The sequence below is a fragment of the Plasmodium chabaudi genome (genome assembly GCF_900002335.3).
Source record: "Plasmodium chabaudi chabaudi strain AS genome assembly, chromosome: 12".
Lineage (NCBI taxonomy): Eukaryota > Apicomplexa > Aconoidasida > Haemosporida > Plasmodiidae > Plasmodium > Plasmodium chabaudi.
In genome coordinates this window covers 765,557-785,261 of record NC_030112.2, presented here as the reverse complement: position 1 = coordinate 785,261, position 19,705 = coordinate 765,557, and the positions used below count along the sequence as shown (strand labels likewise).

At 22.5% G+C, this 19,705-nt stretch overlaps 3 protein-coding genes across 3 annotated transcripts; 1 reads left to right on the top strand and 2 right to left on the bottom strand.

Moving 5' to 3' along the window:
- Window positions 1–44: 44 nt before the first annotated feature.
- On the bottom strand, window positions 45–4,919 carry PCHAS_1221500 (conserved Plasmodium protein, unknown function; the record flags this gene model as incomplete). The annotated part of the gene is made up of 1 exon (XM_729131.2): window positions 45–4,919. The coding sequence occupies one exon, from the start codon at window positions 4,917–4,919 to the stop codon at window positions 45–47; it is 4,875 nt and encodes a 1,624-aa protein (XP_734224.2).
- Window positions 4,920–6,635: 1,716 nt separating this feature from the next.
- On the bottom strand, window positions 6,636–8,000 carry PCHAS_1221400 (conserved protein, unknown function; the record flags this gene model as incomplete). The annotated part of the gene is made up of 1 exon (XM_731177.2): window positions 6,636–8,000. The coding sequence occupies one exon, from the start codon at window positions 7,998–8,000 to the stop codon at window positions 6,636–6,638; it is 1,365 nt and encodes a 454-aa protein (XP_736270.2).
- A 1,464-nt stretch (window positions 8,001–9,464) lies between these two features.
- PCHAS_1221300 (conserved Plasmodium protein, unknown function) lies at window positions 9,465–19,181 on the top strand (the record flags this gene model as incomplete). The annotated part of the gene is made up of 7 exons (XM_016798899.1): window positions 9,465–11,969; window positions 12,073–12,801; window positions 12,886–13,013; window positions 13,105–13,249; window positions 13,385–14,112; window positions 14,239–14,470; window positions 14,565–19,181. 7 exons carry the CDS (start codon window positions 9,465–9,467, stop codon window positions 19,179–19,181), a joined length of 9,084 nt encoding a protein of 3,027 aa, XP_016654258.1.
- Window positions 19,182–19,705: the final 524 nt, after the last annotated feature.

Sequence of the window (19,705 nt, the reverse complement as noted above, 5' to 3'; positions counted from 1 at the left end):
ATTTTTCATTTTGACAATTCCTTGGCTTGAAAAGATAAGGCAGTTTACTTCTTCCTGGTCGATCTTCTTAGTTGGTATCGCCTCGGAGAATTTTCACTGGCTCCTTCCGAAATTGGTGGATTGCTGGCTCTTTTGGGTGTTCTTTGTCTTTTGGGTTTATAAGGACTTTTTTTATTTTCCTTTGGAATGCTGGTATCGTTTGAAGTTAATGGGAAATTGCTACTTTCTAACATTTCACTATTTATATTTGAAAGAATATCTGAAGTATTATCTATTGGTATTTCTAAATTTGTTAAATCGTCTTTATTTTTTATTTCAGTTTTGTTTTGGGCAATATTATTCACACTGTTAGATGCATTTCGGCTGTACACACTTCCTGGTATGCTTATCGTATCAGGTTTATTTTCTTTGTAAGAAAATAAATCATTTAAAATAGATTTTAGGTTATCTACTTCCAATAATAAGGATTTACAATTTTCGTTTAATATAGTTAGTTCTTTATCTTTTCCTGAACACTCATCCATTACTTTATTAAGCTGGTCTTTAAGTAAATTTAATTCTTCTGTAGAATTTATATGAAAAATAAATAAATCATTAATCGTTTTAAAATTCATGTCTTTCATATATTTTTTTAATTCTTCGCTTTTTTCATTATCAATATTGTTTATTTTATAATTATTAATTTTTTTTAATAAAATATTTTTTTCTTTTAAAATTTCATCAAATAACATACTATCTGTTTCAATCATTTCAACTTTATAATTTTCTTTTAATTCTTTTAAGATATTTTTTAAATTTTCTATTTTATTTTGTATATCTATTTTTATATCTGTGTTGTCTAACTTTTCATCTGCATCTATTATAAGTTCTTCCAATTGATCAACACAATTATTTATATGTATATTTTTTTTTTCATAATTTGTACATATATTTTTATAATATTTTATTTTCTCATCAAAATAATCTACCTTTTTATTAAAATTTTCGATCCTTGAATTAAAATCTATAATCATTTTATCGTATTCTTTTTCTAAATTGTCATTTTTTATAACACTTTCAATATGAGAATAATACAAATTGCCATACTCACCCTTTTCTTCTTCATCCATATTTTCGTACTCCGCTATTTTGTTTGTTATTTTATTTTCGCTTCCGCTACTGTCCTCATTGTTACTATCCCCATTGCTACTACTTTTTTTATATTTTTTTAAAAGTCGAGAGAAAAATGTGTCTTTTACACTTTTTTGACCTTCTTTATCTTTATCATCATTTCTCATTCTTTTCATATCTTCCAACTCTTTATTTTGTGATATTATTTTATTTTCTTTCTCTTCGCATCTTTTCTTTTCTCCTTCTAATTCATCAGCTAGTTTAACAAGTTTCTCTCTTTCCGCTTCTAACTCACTAGCTACTTTAACAACTTTTTCCTTTTCTGCTTCTAACTCATTAGCTACTTTGACAAGTTTCTCTCTTTCTGCTTCTAGTTCATCAGCCATTTTTACAATGTTTTCCTTTTCCGCCTCTAACTCATCAGCTAGCTTGGTGCTTATTTCTTTTTCGCCTTCCAGTTCATCAGCCACTTTGGTACTTCTTTCCTTCTCTGCTTCTAGCTCATCACCTAGCTTAGCACATTTTTCTTTTTCCGCTTCTAACTCGTCACCTACTTTGGTAATTCTTTCCTTCTCTGCTTCTAGCTCATCAGCCAGCTTTACGCTTATTCCCTTTTCAGTTTCTAATTCACCAGCTAGTTCGATGCTTCTTCCCTTTTCAGTTTCTAACTCGTCATCTAGTTTGGCACTTCGTCCCTTTTCCGCTGCTAACTCATCTGATAATTCAGCACTTCTTCCCTTTTCCGCTTTTAACTCATCTGACAATTCAGCACTTCGTCCCTTTTCCGCTTCTAACTCATCACCTAGCTTGGCACATTTTTCTTTTTCCGCTTCTAACTCATCAGAAAGTTCGGCGCTTCGTCCCTTTTCCGCTGCTAACTCTTCGAATGCTGAGTCACTAACAAGTTTTTCTTTTTCTACTTGCACACGAAGCTCTTGATTCTCCTCAGTCAGTTTTTCTAAAGACAATTCCATCTCTTTAATAATTTGATTCTTTTTCTCCAATTCTTCATTTAGATTGATAACTAGATTTTTTTCTATTTCTAGTTTTTGAGCATTTTCTGTATTTTCTTTTTTCATTTGTTTAATATTTTCTTGTAGATTTACAATCAATTTTTCTTGGTACGTATATAAGTGACCTTTAGAATTTTCCTCATAGACATCTGGATGTGTAGCGGCATGATTATCTATATAACATTTAAGTATGAATGATAAAATTGATTTTATCATATTTGCTAAATTATATATATCATTATTATTTCTATAGGGAATATATTTAAATCCGTCTGTTTCTTCTAAATTATTGTTGTATTTATTTTGTTTAATTTGATCAAAATTTTCGAAAACATCTTTACTATATTTATCTTTAACAACTTTATTATTATTATATATATTATAATTTTTTAATAAGTTAAAATCATTAGTAATACTAAAATTTATATGACAATTTTCGTCCTTATTCATTATAGAATCATTTTTATTTAACCAATATGCAGTATCATTGGCCATATATATTTCTTTACTATTTTTATTTATAGACAATTCTAATAAGTATTCTCGAAATTTGTTTATTATTAAATATTCTTTTTGTGTTGATGATAAATCAATTGAAGAACCCTTTTCATTATTTTTTTCTAAAAAGTTATATATTTTTTTTATATATATATAAATATTTGCTATTCCATCTACTTCTTTTTTTGTTGCATTTCTTATAAATTCGTGATAATTCATTTCATGAGTTAATATTTTATTTAAATTTGTTATAATTTTCATTTCATTTGATTTTACTTCTCTTTCATATTTCCAAACATCATGCCCCAACTTTTCTTCCTCACCAAGTTGCGAACAAAAATCGTTTCCATCGGCATCACTATTACTGCTACTGTCACTACAACTGCTTCCGCTTAGCTGGTCCTGGTTTATTTCACTGGGTCCATTTGCTTTACTAAATTTATTGCATTCGTTCAATATATTATTTATGTTAATGTCATAATTTTTGCTACCATTTTCGACTTCATTTATGTTTTTGTTTATTTCCTTGCTTAGTTTCTCATCAAAAAGTAAAGAGCAAATCCTTTTCAATGAACTAATAATTTTATTATTATATTTCAAAAAATCTACTTTTCTAAGAAAAAAATTATATTTAACTAAATCGTGATTAAGTATTTTTATTTGATAAGTGGTTGTGTTATTTTCCATTTTATATTGAGTCAATTTTAATAAAATATTAAGATCAATTTTATTCCATTTATTTAAAATTTTAATTAAATTTTTTATTGTCTTTATTTCTTTTTTTGATACGATGTCCTTTATATATTTCCCACTAGAACATACAGACTCACTATTATTTCGTGATATAAATATTTTACATATTTGTAAAAGATACTTACTGAAATGTATAACATATTCTTGATGAGTTCGATATTTATTAATAAGATTAATAACTTGTAATGAGTTATTCGATTCTGGTGTTTTACTATAACTTAACTGTGAGAAATCCCATTTCAACAATTCTATACACGTACTAAATAATGTATTTATATGTACAGACAATTTCAAAAAAATATTATTAAAAAACATTAAGCATTTTTGTAAATCTCCTTGATAGTTTGTTATTTTGTCTGCCTTTTTTTCACCCATCTTTGTGTTAACTATTGCATCAATTTGGTTAGCAACATATTCATATTCCTTTTTTATATTCTCATCTATATTTTGTTTTTTATCATGATTAAATTGCATATTTTCAAATAAAAAGTTAAATGTTTTCATGCCATTTTGAAGTACCAAACTGGTTTCATTCATTTTTTCTCCCTTCCTATCCTTAATATTTTCAAATATTATATTAGATATTTTTAAAATTAAGTTTTGCTTTTTAATGTATTTATTTTTATTATATATTTCCATGTCTTCTTCACCCTTTGTATAGTTTTCTTTTTTTTCATAATCGTTCTCCAAATCTGGTTGTTCTTCAAATGAGAATTGGGTAGATATTTGTTTTTGAATATTGTTTAATTCGCTATACATCTCATTCATATTAACTGTAATTTCACTTAATTTTCGTCTCTTATTCGAAAGATTATTACATAAATCGATGTCGTATAATTTGGTTTCTCGTCTTTTGTTATCCTGGATACTATCATCATTAGAAATTATTTTACTAATACATTGGATATTTTCATTTTTTAAATCGTCTAGTGATATTTCCATAGTTTGATTATATACACTCTCTGTATTTATCTCTCTATCATTGTTCTTCATTTCGTTTATTTTATTTTTGGCTTGAGAATCTTTCTCATTTTCATCAGGCTTCTTACTATTAAGTCTTGTATATTTACTGCTACTGCTTGGGGACGATTCCAATACTATTTTATGATTTGTATTATCACCTTTATTCGATAAATCTTTAATGCCATTTTTTTTTTTTTTTTTTAATTTCGTTTTCTTCCCATTTTGCTTCTTATGGGCAGAGTTACAATTTAAGTTACTATCTTTTTTCTTGTCATTATATTTGTTGTTTACAAGACAGCATTTATCAAAAAATATATCCAAGTTTTTGACATTAAAAAAATCTAAATCCTTTATAAATCCAGTAAAAAATATATCCTTTGTTGTTGATGAATTACGATTGTGTTCAGGATTTGGGGACTGGTCATTTTTTTTTATTTTGTTTATACATTTTGTTCCAGATTTTTCAAATAAGACTTCAACGCATTTTAAATATTCAGTACAACTGTAAAATCTCTTCTTCAACTTATTTATCTTTTTGCAAATGGTCCTTATTTTTTCTTTTTTATTTATAGTGTTATCCATTACGCCAATATTGCTATATAAAGTTGTTACACTATATGCATTGCTATTTTGTTTTACTATTAGATTTTAAAATACACCCTTTCGTATTTTTTATTATCAAAATGAGTAAATTTATTTTCGTTGGTTTTGGGGTGGGCTATAATTATGACACATGAAAGTGTTAATAAAATAAATGTTTTCCAATTGGCGCAATTGTAAAAATATATGAATAAAATAAATAGGAATATATTATGGATATGTAAGCATAAGAAATATATAAATTGACAAAAACAAGTTTACACAATTATGAAAAACTGGTTTAAAAAAAAAAAAGTCCTTTCTTTTTTTTATTAGTTAACTTGGTCAACTAAAATATGTAAATATAAATGATATAATTACTATTTACACATTTTTCAGACAATACATTCAAAGAAGTTAAAAATATTTTTTTTTTCGAAAAAATAAGCATAGCTTAATTTTATGTATTTTTAAGATAAAAATAAATGTGAAATAATATAAAATAAAAAATAACCAGACAACCAAATAACAAATAGAACAAATTAGATATGTTCACAAGTTGTGTGTATAAAAAATTGTGGTTGCTTATATAGCTTGGATTATCGCTTATTTTTTTTTTTTTTATGAACAATTAAGGTAAATATGTAATACAAATATTATTTTAAGGAAATATAAAAATAAATATAACCCATTTATGTTAAAAAATGATAGTCAACAAAAATGATACAAGAATATTTCTGTATTTATTAAATTTGTTTCATTCTTTATTTGTTTTTTTTAAATTAATATATGTATGTGTATGTATAGCATAAAATGACATTTTTGTAAAAATTTGCCACCTCTTATTTGCCTGAACAATTAAGGTTAAACAGGTATTATGTATACAATTGTAAAAAAATTATATTTAAAATAAATATTTATTTGTCTCTGCGCAATGTTAAACCCTTTTACAAATTTATTTTTATTATTTTTTTTAAATATTTTCCTTAAAAATTAAGAATATTCGTTTCAACAATGTATTTAAATATTATTGTCGTCAAGTTTATTTAAATAGAGAAAAATACAATGACGCTGAATTGAGATAAAATACCGTGTGCAATTTTTACCAATGGGTATGCATACAAATATGCATAATAATTTATGACTTGTTCATGTCAATTTCAGTATAAATAAAAAAATTTCAACGTATCATTGTTAGCATTTTGCTATGTAATTTGACTCACCTGCATATGTCGCTTTAAAAAAAATTATATAAAAAAATTTAAGTGCTTATAAAAGTCTACAGCTATTTAAACAAGCATGTATATTTATGCCCTTATTGATAGTACAATAGGCATATTGAGGTTGTCGGTATTGTGAATAAAATGTATATTTATAAGGTTTAAAAGTTTTAAAAATAAGCGAATAAATAAATGGGTTAAAGAACAAATTAAAGATATATAATCGAATAAATGAATCAGTATATATACAAATATATACTGTGTGTGCACAAACATTTGTATATTAAGAAAAATATATTATGATAAATAATATTTTAATTAAGCAAACAACGTGGAACAAATTATTTTTCTACAATGGTTACATATGTATAACTATATTTAATAATAATAAAAAAATATAGGGATGAACACATAAAAATCATAATTAAAAGAGAGTATGTAAAAGATATGACAATGTTTTGATGTTTCTTTTTTTTTGTTTTCTGTTTCTTATACATGCTTAGTTAAAATATCTCTTGATTTGCTCCTTTTTTATGGTATATTTAACATTTTTCAAATTTTCTTTCAAATCTTGTAATCTTTTAATTTCAGTTTCTGTTAATTTTTTTTTTTTTTGAAGGTCTAAAAGCCGTTTAATTTTATCCTCAATATTTTTTTTCTCAATTAGTAACAATTCTTTTTCTTCGTCTTTTTTGTTTGATACACAATTTTTACGAAGACGATCCATTTCTTCTTTACTTAATATATAATCTAAAGATAAGTTTTTTTTATCAACATATTTATCATTGTATTTAGTTAGTTTATCTAAAATTAAAGTTTCTAAATTATCTAAGATATCTTCATTTTGTGAATCTTTTTTCTTGTTTAGATAATATAAATATAAATTTGACGTTTTAATAGTGTTAATAAAAGCGTCTAAATAATTTTGCATAATATTAATATAATTTTTTTTTGGGTCATTTTCCAGTAAGTTATTTAAATCACCATTTTGTAATACATCATTATGAGCTTTGGTTTTATTTGCTAAAATTAGACTTTCAATTAATTCAGCAAATTGTTGTAACGAACATCCAGAGTATTTTTTTAATTCGGTATTTTTCCCATTACCATTTTTAATAAATTTTTTTACAATTTCATTGTCTTCATTTATATTTAATTCTGATAAAAAAAGGAGAGCATCGTTAATAATAAATCCAGATTTTTTATCAGTATCAAGCTGTAAAAAATACATGGCTATCTGTTTACTTAATTTTTCATTTAAGCATGTTATAAATTTAGAATTTTTTACACTTCCTTTTTCTTCATAAGTGTAAATGATATTAAAAATATCTTTTAAAATACTTTCTTCCGCTTTTGATAAATTAAAATCATTTTTATAAACTTTATAAGAAACATATGTTCCAAATATAAGAATAAATGTGTATCCTACTATTTTTATTTTTGATGATTTTTTTTTCCCCTTTTGTATTTCTTCCTCTTCAATATTAAATTTATGTTCATTGTTGTTTTTATTTGAAAAATTGTCCACATTTTTATAATCAATTTCTTTATTTTCTTTATATTCGTTAGGTAAATTATGGAAGGTGCTTATTTGGCTTGGTTGATTTATTGCATTCGTTTTGTAATTTTCTGTGGCTGGTCTGTATGTAGAATAAAAGCGTTGTTTTTTTTTATTTGCAAAATTTGTATAGCTATTTAAGCATGATTGATAATCGAGTTTAGGATTATTATTTTTTATATGTACACCACACTTTGATATATTATTAAATTTTAAAGAGCTGTAATTATTTTGATTTTTGGATATAATATTCTTCCCATTTTGTATATAACAAAAAAATGAATTTTTTAAAACAACATTATTCATCTTGATTATTTGCAAATATGCATAAATAAGACTTAGCTCTAAATGTGTGTAAATATAATTTGCATCCTTTATTATGCTTATAAAATAGTAGTGTTACAAATATATATGAACATGTCTCTTTTTTTTTTTTTTTTTTTTTACTACATTAACAACATAAATGGCTAGCTATATATGCGCCATTTCGAAAATTATGATAAAATGTAGTACACACAAAAAATGAATTTTTTTATTTAAAACAAAAAAGTGGTTATGCACATGTTTATATTGAGAATAGGGATGATGCTGCTTGATTATTCCAATTTGTTAAAATGGTCACACAAAATTAAGTCTTGATTATTTAACATTATGCAGTGATATACTGTTACATACTTACATATTTTGATGGAGGAATAATTAATTGTTGTGATTATTGTGTGTGTGATTTTGTATTTTTATGTACTGCTTAACAATACAATTGTTAAATATACCCTAAAATAATAAGAGATTCGTTTTTTAGTATTTTATAAATGTTTTGGTTTTATCTCCAAAAATTGAGAGAAATAAAATAAAAGAGAATTATAGAATTATATTTATTTTTTTAAAAATATTAACTAGTATGCTATTAAAAAATAAGCAAGGACAGGTTATCATAAATATACCACTTTCAATGTTTTTTAAATCGAAAAAATAATATATAAAGAAAAGTTATATATTATAATAAAAAAATTATAATAAAATATAACGTAAATTTACATTTTTTAAAGGTTTTTTTATAAAGAGAAAAAAAGAAAAAATAGTAAAAAAAATTATGAAAATATTTCGAAGGATAATATATTTGGTTATACGCATAACAATTACGTATATACATTAAGCACACATAATTTTATAACACTTCCCTTTTTGGAAAATATGAAAAAAAAAATACATATATATAATGTAAAATAAATTAAATTACACAATTTCTCTTACTATTTTTAAGTATTTAATAACACATGTTAATTAATTTTTTAAGTTTTAAGTTTTTATAATACATTATGTGCGTAATTGTATATAAAATGTAATAACACACTAATATTTTCGCATATAAATATACAGACAATTTACAAGTATTTATTCATATATAGTAAAATTGGAAATTATAATTTTTTTAATTTTTAAAAAATTATATAACTATCAATTGTGTCACTATTACAGTATAAACTTTACACACAGCTTATTAATTCTTTCCTTTTTTATTTTTTTGTATTTTTATATTTTCCTTAAGCGAAGTTATTTTCAAAAATGAGAGAAAGGGAATAAAGTATCATGAGAAACGGAAAAAATACAAAAAGCATACGAAAAAAAAATATGAAAAAAAATTATCCAATTTTGAAGAGCGAGCAAGTATTTACACATAACGAAATGTGCTTGTAAAACATAATTATATAAAAATTATATTAAAATAAAATACAGACATTTAGTAGCGTTAGTCTTTTTTGCTGTATAATGTGGGATAACAATATTGATATTAATGATGTTATAAAGGAAATAATATATAGATCAGCAGATGATTGTAATTTCAATAATGTGGAATTAAATTTCCAAAGCATATTAAAATATTTTTACGATGTAACAAATAAATATAATATAAAAAAAAATATTTCCGATGAAATTTTTAATAAATTATTAATAATATGTAAGAACATAATTGAAGATAAAATCAAATCGGATTATCCAAAACCGATATTAGACAGTGGAACAAAATTATGTCTAAATAAAAATTTTCAAAATGATGGCAACATGAGTGAAGAAGTTTGCTATTACAGGAGCTACGATTTGATTAGTTCAGTAAATAAAGAAATGCTCGAAATAGATAATATATATAACCAAAAAAATAAAAGCATAGTTGAAAGTGTCGACGAGGTTGATGAGGTTGGAGATGGCTACTTAAGCAATGGAGGGTACAGCTCCTACAATACGAGTGACAAATTTTATAGTGAAAAAAATAATAACGTTCTTAAATTTACTACATTGCGCAAAAAAGAAGACGAACATAATATCAACACTTTCCATGGGGATAGTAAACAAAACCAGTTGAGCATTCTTTCTATTGTTATGAAAAATGATGAGAGAAAAAAAAATAAATATTATTGTAAAAGTGTGAATGAATTAGTTGATGCAAACTATCTTAGTGATCGTACTTCAATAAATAATGACTATCGAGATGATCGTGGGAAATATTTTAACAACAACACAAATGAATTCGAAAATATAGGCTTACTTAAAATAAATGAAAAATCCTTTTTACACAAAAATAATAGAAATTTATTAAAAATATATTTAAACGGAGAAACAATACATAATATATATAAAAAGATTACAAAATATAGACATAAGAATAATGATAATTTTTATGTTGGTAAAAAAAATAAAATGAAAATATATAATGAAGCCAATCTTTTTTATACTTATATTAAATTAAAAAAGATGTTTATTTTATGGAAAAATTTTATGAATAAAAAAAAGCTAGCAAATAAAAATAAGATCATATTTAACAAAATGTGTAACAAAAAAGTTTTAATAAAATATTATGATTTATGGATATATCGTTTTGAAAAAAAAGTATATTTAAAACATACTTATGAAAGATTAATTCTAAAAAATGAGAGTATAATTATTCGAAAACTTTTTAATAAATGGTTAAATAAATACAAAAAAAAAAAAAAAAAAAATTTTATTTATTGTCTACATATATTTAGAGAGTGGAAAAATTTTACAAAAAAGAGTAGATCATTAAGATTGTCCAAAAATAAGTTGGAAAAAAAGAAAACAAAAAAAATATTTACTATTTGGAAGAATAGATATGAAAATAAAATTATTAAAAAATTGAAAAATAAAGAAATATATAATATTTATAATAAAAATTTGCTAATCAAATGTTATGTACATTTAGTTTTATATTATAAAAAAAGAAAACAAGAAAACGAATGTCATCAAGTTATTTATGCAAATTGGAAAATATGTGTGTGTAAAAAGTATTTTTATTTATTCCTACAAGCATATAATGAAGAATTAGAATTTAAGATATATTATCAAAAATATATAAATAAAATAAAAACAGTTTTATTAAAAAAATATTTTTCCAACCTACGTAAGTACACTAAAAAATGCAAACAACTGTCCTTATCCTTAGCCAAATGGGAAAATAAAAAAAATAAAATAATTCCACATGTCTATTTTTTACAATGGATTGACATATATAATGAAAACATAACAATTAGAAACATATTAAAATGTATGAATGAGAGAAAAAAGGATTATATTTTAAAAAAATATTTCACAATTTTAAAAAAGCATAAAGAAAAAACATATCACTTGAAGAAGTTATTTATTTATATATATGAAAAAAAAAATAAACAAGACATGGAAAAAATTTATAATCAATGGAAAAATTATTATACTTTAAATTCTTCTAAATATATATTTTTATATAATAAATATAAATATAAAATTATGATACAATCTTTTTCTCTTTTATATAAGTATAAAGAATATAAAAAAAAACGAAAAGCACACATATCAGCTATGGATAATTATTTTATTAATAATTTAAAAAAAAATGTAATAACAAAATGGATAACCTATATGAAAGTATATCAAAGAAATATTTTAAATTATTACAACTTTAATAATGAAGGGAATTTTCTTTTATTATTTATGTCGAAAATGTTGATAAAGCATAAGATCGTTTCAAAAGCAGTTAATAATATAACAGTTTTAGATTTTCTTAATTTTAATAATATTGATATAAATATAAATAGTTTAATATATGCACATAAGAAATATTATTCAAATAAAAACATAATGCAAAATCCGAGTTACTTTTATCAAAATATACCTTTTGTTTTTAAATCAATAAACATTGTCTTATCCTTTGTCCCAGTGTCTTTCATAGTTAACTTGCCTAAGTTCAAGTTTAGCTTACCCTATTTTTCCTTTGCCATCAAAATGGTAATATACCCTGTCCAACAATGTGTCTATTTTGTTCGTATGTTTTCTCACGCCTTTCCTACATTGTCCCTACACATTTTTTCGCACTTGCTACATTTGATAGGCCCTGTACAAGATACTTTTCACGAGCTGGCTCCTTAACTGCCGATCTATAAAAAGGTTCAAGAGGAAAGTTCAAGAAAACGTTGTAAGGAAGTATTTTATGTCATTACTTATGTTTGCGAAGAAGAAAAAGAAGTTAGAAGAACTGAAAATGCAGTATAAAGTCGATCAAAAAATTATGACAAAAAAAAAAATATTTATGAAATGGTTAGGGTTACGTATAAAATATTTTAAATTTCGTAAAAAATTTGATATATATATTTATAAAAGCAAAGAAAATCGAATGAGAAAAGTTTTAGGTGGATGGTATAAAATAACAAAAGAGAATAATAAGAAAAAACAAAATATATTAAATTTTTTTAAAAAATTATTAATAAAAAAAAAAAGAAAATGTTTTAATTCTTTAATTATGAATGTAAAAAGAAAACAAGAAATGAAAGTAAAAAAAGAAATATCAAACTTATTTTATATGAACAAATTAAAAAAAAAATCATTCAAATCATTGTATATATTTTCAAAAAATATGTTATATTTTAATACATTAAATAAAATGTCTCAAAATTATCTTAAAGGTTTATGTATTATTAAATGGCGAAATTTAACTAGACAATATTTAAATCAAAAAGAAAAATATATAAATATTTTAAATTATTTTTATTTAAAAATACAAAAGAAGTTTTTCAATATACTTATTGTCTACACCAGTCTTAGACAAATTAACAAAAAGAAGGTACGATTTTACAACATTGCAAAGTATGTAATAGATTTTGTAACCATGCATTTTACACATTTTGATTTTTCTTAACCTTTGTAGATTTCTCACTTTAAGAAAATACAAGAAAAAATATTTTTTTATAAATATATGAAACATTGGAAAAATTATGTTGAAATTAAAAAAAATAAAAAAGAATTTCTCCAAAAAATAGCTAGCCATTTTAACAGGTAAAAAAAGTTGTTGCATTCTGTTTTTATTAACATTGTGTGTGTATATTTTTGTATTTTACATTATTTTTTATTTCTTCCTTTTTTATAGAAAAAAAAAAATAAGCATCCTAAGCAAATGGTATACAACATTTATAACAAATATAAAACTGAAGGAAGCAGATCAAATTTTTACAAGAAAAGTTACTATCATATATTTTGGTAGACTATTTTTGTATGCCCAAAAGTTGAAAAGAGTAAGAATAAAACGGATAAGAAATGAATTGAAATTTTTCACTTTATTTTTGCATGTCCATTCGTTTGAATTGTTGTGTAACTTCTTTTGTTTATGAGGTAGCAAAATAATTTTTCACTCTTCCCTACCTTTCCAGATCCAGCTGTTCATAAAGAATAGACAAAATGTGTTGACGTGCCAGCGAATGCTAAAACAATGGAAGGGACACACAAAACGAGAAAAGAAACGAAGGATATTTTATGAAAACATATGCAATAAACGGAAGGAAGAATATTATATTTTATGGTGTAAAATGTATGACAAAGTAAGAAAAAAAAAAGAGCTTGGGTATATATTATATAAAATTAGGCAAATAAATAATATGAACAAATTAAATGAATATTATACAGAATGGAAGATTAAATATATACAAAATAAGCAAATAAAAACATTTATATTTATTATAAATAAATGTGTGATAGACAAAATCAAATTGAAAATATTTAAATTGCTATATAAAAATTATGAATATCATTTAAGTATATCATCATTATTTAATAATTTTTTACTAGAGAAAAGAAATAAAATAAAAAAATATGTTTTTAATTTATTAGTATATAATAAAAATACAAGAATAAAGAATAAAACAGCTTTACATTTTTATGTCCGAAAAATCAAAACAAAAGCTTTTCATGCTTTTATAAAATATAAAAATAAAAAACTATTATATGAAAAAAATACTAACATATTAATAAATAGAAAAAAACAATTATATTTTTACACCATCATTAATTTTTATAACCTAATAAATAAAATTAAGACGAATTATTTCGGGTTGTGTAAAAGTATAGACTCAAGGATACGAAGAGAATTTTTCATGAGATGGTAACAAAAAGGAAGCAAAAAATATGCATTGTCTTATATATGTGTTAAATTATGAAAATGCAATATCTTTTCATGTTTTGTTTTAATTCCACATATTTTATGTCTTTATTTACACCCCCTTTTTAGGCTTACATTTTTGAGACGAAGAAAGAAAGAACAACAGAATTTGATCGAATTTGTGAAAAAACGGGAATATAAAAAAAAAGAAAATATATTTTTTGAAATTTTTAGAAAATCAAATAAAAAGAAATACATTGCTATTATACTAAAACGGGTTAATCACATTTTTCAGACAAAAATGTATCAAATGGGATTATACAAATTTAGGATGAATAGGAAACATATGATTGTACAGGAGGTAATTAAAAAGAATATTATTCAGTACATTATCATGCTGCTCATATAGCTTGCATATCTATTTTCATCCCATCTTTACCTTCCCTTTTTTGTAGAAAATATACGAAAAGCTTGCAGAAAAACGGAAGATAAAAATCATGAGGAGATGTGTAAAGGCGCTACAAAAAAGAGTCGCAAAACAGAAAAGAAAAGAAACAGAACAAGAAATGATAACGTTTTTTTATAACAATATGATAAAAAAAATATATTTTAAAAAAATGATACATGCATCTAGCCAATTATTAAAGAATGAATATAATATAATGCAAAAAATAAAGTTGAATAATTATTTTTATTTTATAAGATCCTACTTTATTGAATGGAAACTATTTGTAGAAAAAAAAAAAAAATATAAAAAAATGGAAAATTTAATAAAATTAAAAAAAATTGCAAAGATATTTTTTGTTTTTCTATATGTTAGAGCTAAAACAACTTATAAACAAATTTTAATAATTTACAAAATTTTTGGATTATTTAATCTATCTAAAGAACTAGACACATCTCAGTTACTTGATTTTGGCTATTCATTATTTTCTAATGTTTATATTTTTAAGAACAATATGGAATATGTTGATAGAAGAAGCATGACATCTAATAGTTCTGGTTCTACATCGACTCAAAATAATTCTACCATATGTAGTGACGCTACAAAAGATTTAGTGATCGATGTAGAGTCGCCTTTATTGGACACTTGCAAAAGTGAAGAAAAGGAAGAAAGAGAAATGATACAACAAAATGAAAACTTTAATAATAGTATAATGGTAAAAAATCGAAATTCATTTTTTAAGAACATAAAGAAATACTTAGGATTAAATACAATATATTCAGAAATGAAAAAAAAAGACAACCTAAATATAAATGGAAACAAAATTAAGATAAGAAATGATTATTTTTCAAACTTTTTAAATGTTTGTAATGTTATAAAACATAGCAGCATCAACAGATTAATATTAAATTATTTATTGATGTATAATTTATATGACATAAATATATTTTTTAACCACTACAAAAAAAAGTTTAAATCATTGTATAATTATTTTTTTAATTTATTATCAATTAAAATGAAAAAGGCATTATTAAAAATATTTAAAAAAAATGATTCATACTATTATATAAAACTAATGAATTCAAATGAAAAACAGATTCAAGACAATCTCAAAATTCTTTTATTTATTTATTATTTATTTGGTAACGCATCCTTAACATTTGATGAGAATAGTAGTAGCCTACACAATATACAAAATATATGGTTAAACATAAATAGTGTTTTAAATAATTCAAAAGATAAGCAAAACAGTAGTGATAATAACAGGATGGGTATTGGAAGTAGTGACAACTTGCCAGTTCTCAATAGATTGAACGAGAAAAAAAGGGAATACCCTTCCACCATTTTAGAAAGTAAATCCGTTGAGCTCATACAAAGAAGTAGCAATTCGAGTAGCGATTGTAGTAGTGATTTCCACTTAAATTATGATAATAATTATTTCGCATTTGATAAATGTAAATCGGCTGATGGATATACAAATTTTTGTGTAAAAAATGGTATGAACATGTACAGAAATGAAAGTTTTATACAAAATAAGAATTGTACAGAAATAATAAGTAAAGACAAAATATTGACACCGCAAAGTAAAAAAAAATATAACTTAATAACAAAAGATAATTATGAAAATAAAATGATGTATTTATATAATAAACTTCAAGGTTCTATATTAAGTAGGTTTAAAGAAGGTGAACTTGTGATAACATATTCTTTTCTTTTAAATTTAAAAATTCCAAAGTTAATACAAGTGTATTTATTTTTAAAAAAAATGAAAAATTGGATATGTGTGTGGAATAAATATAGTTTATTAAAGAAAGAAAAAAGAGACAATGATTTAAATAAAATTGAAAGTTTTAAAAAAAAAAAGAATACAGAAAGTTTAGAGAAATATTTTGGTACATGGATATTATTATTTAATACAAAAGTTAAAGAAATGAAAAATAAACGAACAGCTATTTTAAAAAAACATATTCAATTGATTTTTATATATTGGCATAAGCTTATAATTGTAAATAACTATGATAAGGACAAATTTTTGAAACTAAAAAATGAAAGTGAAAAAAAATTGAAATTAGAATATTTTATAAATTATTATAATTTCTATAAAAAAAGAAAAAATGAAAAGGTGTATTATCAAATTGTTTTAAATCATACTAATAATAAAAAGAAACAGACATTTTTTTATGTATGGTTATTATTATATAAATATGAAACAAAATGTCATTCCTTAATAGAGAAGAAAAACAATATGTTGTTATATTCATTTTTCCATAATTGGGTATCTATATATGAAAAGAAATTAATATATATGAATTTTATCAATGAAATTAAAAAAATAATACTTAAAAAAAACATATTTAAGGATGTTATTCGAAATTTCCGTTACTTTAATTTTATTAAATTAAAAAAAGACATGCTACAAAAAAAATATTTCCAAATATATTATAATTTAGTCAAAAAAAATAGTATTATAAATAAATTACAAATATATATATATTCATCTTTACAATACAAAAGAATGAAATATTTATTTTTTTACTGGAACAGAAAGTGTAATACTCGAAAAAAATGCTTGCAAAATTATTACACACACTTGTCCAAAAAAAAGCATAGCATATTTACTAAATGGAAAGCCATATTTATTAAGAACAAAAACATAAATGATGAAAAATTGGCAAAATTTAACAAACTAATAATGGGCATTTATCTACAAAAATTGATTATTTATTGTCGTTATAGAAAAGTAAAAAAAAGAGTTAGAGCAAAAATATTGACGAAATATTTTTGTCTATTAAAAAAAAAATATGAACAATCTAGCCAAATTAAAGCTTTTATTAACAGAAATAAATTAAGTGTAAAAAAAAATGTATTTACAGCATTAAATAGATATAAAATATCACGAAAACATAATAACAATTTAAAGAAATATTGTATAGAATATAATCGTAAATGTGTATTGAAGAAGTATTACAAAGTATGGATTACACAATATTTTAAATTAAAAAAAATAAATAATTGTATTAAAGAGTTATTAATACAAAATGGTATATTAATGAAAAGAACAATTATCAACAACTGGAGTAATTATGCAAAAAAAAAACACACACTTCGAAATTCTTATCATATTATGATATCAAAGAAATATGAAATTATTAAGAATAACATATTTTCCAAATGGAAAAATATGCATGCATTTCTTTCAAAACAAAGACATAAAATTTTGGGAGAAAAATTCAACATTTGGATACGTAATTTTAAGTTTATAATTTTTATGAACAAAATACACATATATTTTTATAACATTTATCAGGATAACATATCATCTTTTTATTACATATTAAAAAAAAAGAATGAAAATTATAAATTATTGCAAAATGGATATTTCCCTTATGTAAAAAATCAAATAAAAGAGATAATTGATTATAAAGAAAAATTTATGCACACAGTTTTTTATGCAATAAACAGCTATGCTAATAAAAAAAAAAAATTAAGATTATTATTGGCTAGTAGTATTGAAGAACGAATAAAAAAAAAAAAAAGTCAATGTTTCTCTATATTATTAAAACACAAAAATATAAGCCAAAAAAAAGTACACCTACACAATTTATATCTTAAATACACTATTGAAAAAAAGTTTTTTCTATTTAAAAAATATTTCTTTATAATAATAAATTTGTATTTTTATAATAATCACTTGAGATTGTGTCAACAAACAATAAAATGCAGAAAAAGACAGAGGCTACTTAGTGATGTTTTAACACAATGGAAAATTTATAGAGTATATTCAAAAGAGAAAGCTGCTTTTAAAATGTTATCAAATAATTTTTTGGCATATAGAAGAAAAAAAGAATTTATTATGGCTCTAAAACAATATTATGTTGAAAACAAATGGAAAAATTATTGTGAATATAATTCTTTAATGTTTTATAAAAAAGTTAAGGAAAGAATGGCAGCAAAACTTTTAGTCTATTGGAAAAATATGGCTCTTTGTCATTTTAATAAAATAAAAAAAATTGAAGACTTTAAAAATAAATACAATATTAATGTTATGAAAAAATATTTCTTCCTTTTAATATTTTCTATTAATAAAGTAAAAATTGAAAAAAAAAATTGTGATATAATCAGGTTTAAAAGTGAAAAAAATATAAAACAATATATATTTAATATATTATACAATATTGCCTTAACAACTATAAATAATTATGAACAAGTCATACAAATAGCTATAGAAAAAAAAAATAATAATATTTTAAAGTGTGTCTTTTTATCCCTTCGTGATTATACACAGGAAAGAAAAAAAATGAATAATATATTTATTAAAGTTAAACAAAATAATACCACAATACTTCTCAAAAAGTATTTTTATAATTTAATTTTTAAATATGTCATTAATATTAATCATCACAAATATTACTATTATAATAAGTATCTTTCTATTTGGAAATATTATGTTGTTATACGAAAAAGGGAACAAAATGAAGTGTGCAAGTCAGGTCAGGAAGAGGAACTTGAGACCGATGAAGATAATTCTTATAAGAATTTTTCTGAGGAGAATATAAACGAAGAATCAGAAAAATTATCAGGATATGATATTAGTGAGCTTGACCAAATAAATCAGACATTAATATAAATTGATGAAATATATATATGCATAATGTTTTGAAGATAAATAAATCAAATTTACATGTACAGGCGCAAAAATATTTATTGCTTGGTCAGAAAAAAAGAGGGAAAAATGTGTAGTTTTTTATTGCAGGGTAATTATACAAAATACTTTCATTATATGTAGAACAGAATGCATAATCTATGCATGATGTATACACAAATATATTACACAGATTTATTGACATATATTAAATTTAGAGTATAAAAGAGAAGGTTATTATAAAAAATACATTTTTTTTTTGTCAAATTAATGAAAATGTTTTTAATTTTGCGTCTTTCATAATATTATATTTATATAATTATTCATTTTATTTGCTTTATAAACCAATTTAATAATTTTTTTTTTATGTAAATAAAAAAATATGTGCGTATGTTTTGTTTTTTGTTTTTTTTCAAATTGTAAATGTTCGCAATTTATATTTCATTATTTATGTTTACTGTATATATTTTTTCTTTCTTTTTTTACGTCTTCAAAGTTTGTGTATTTTT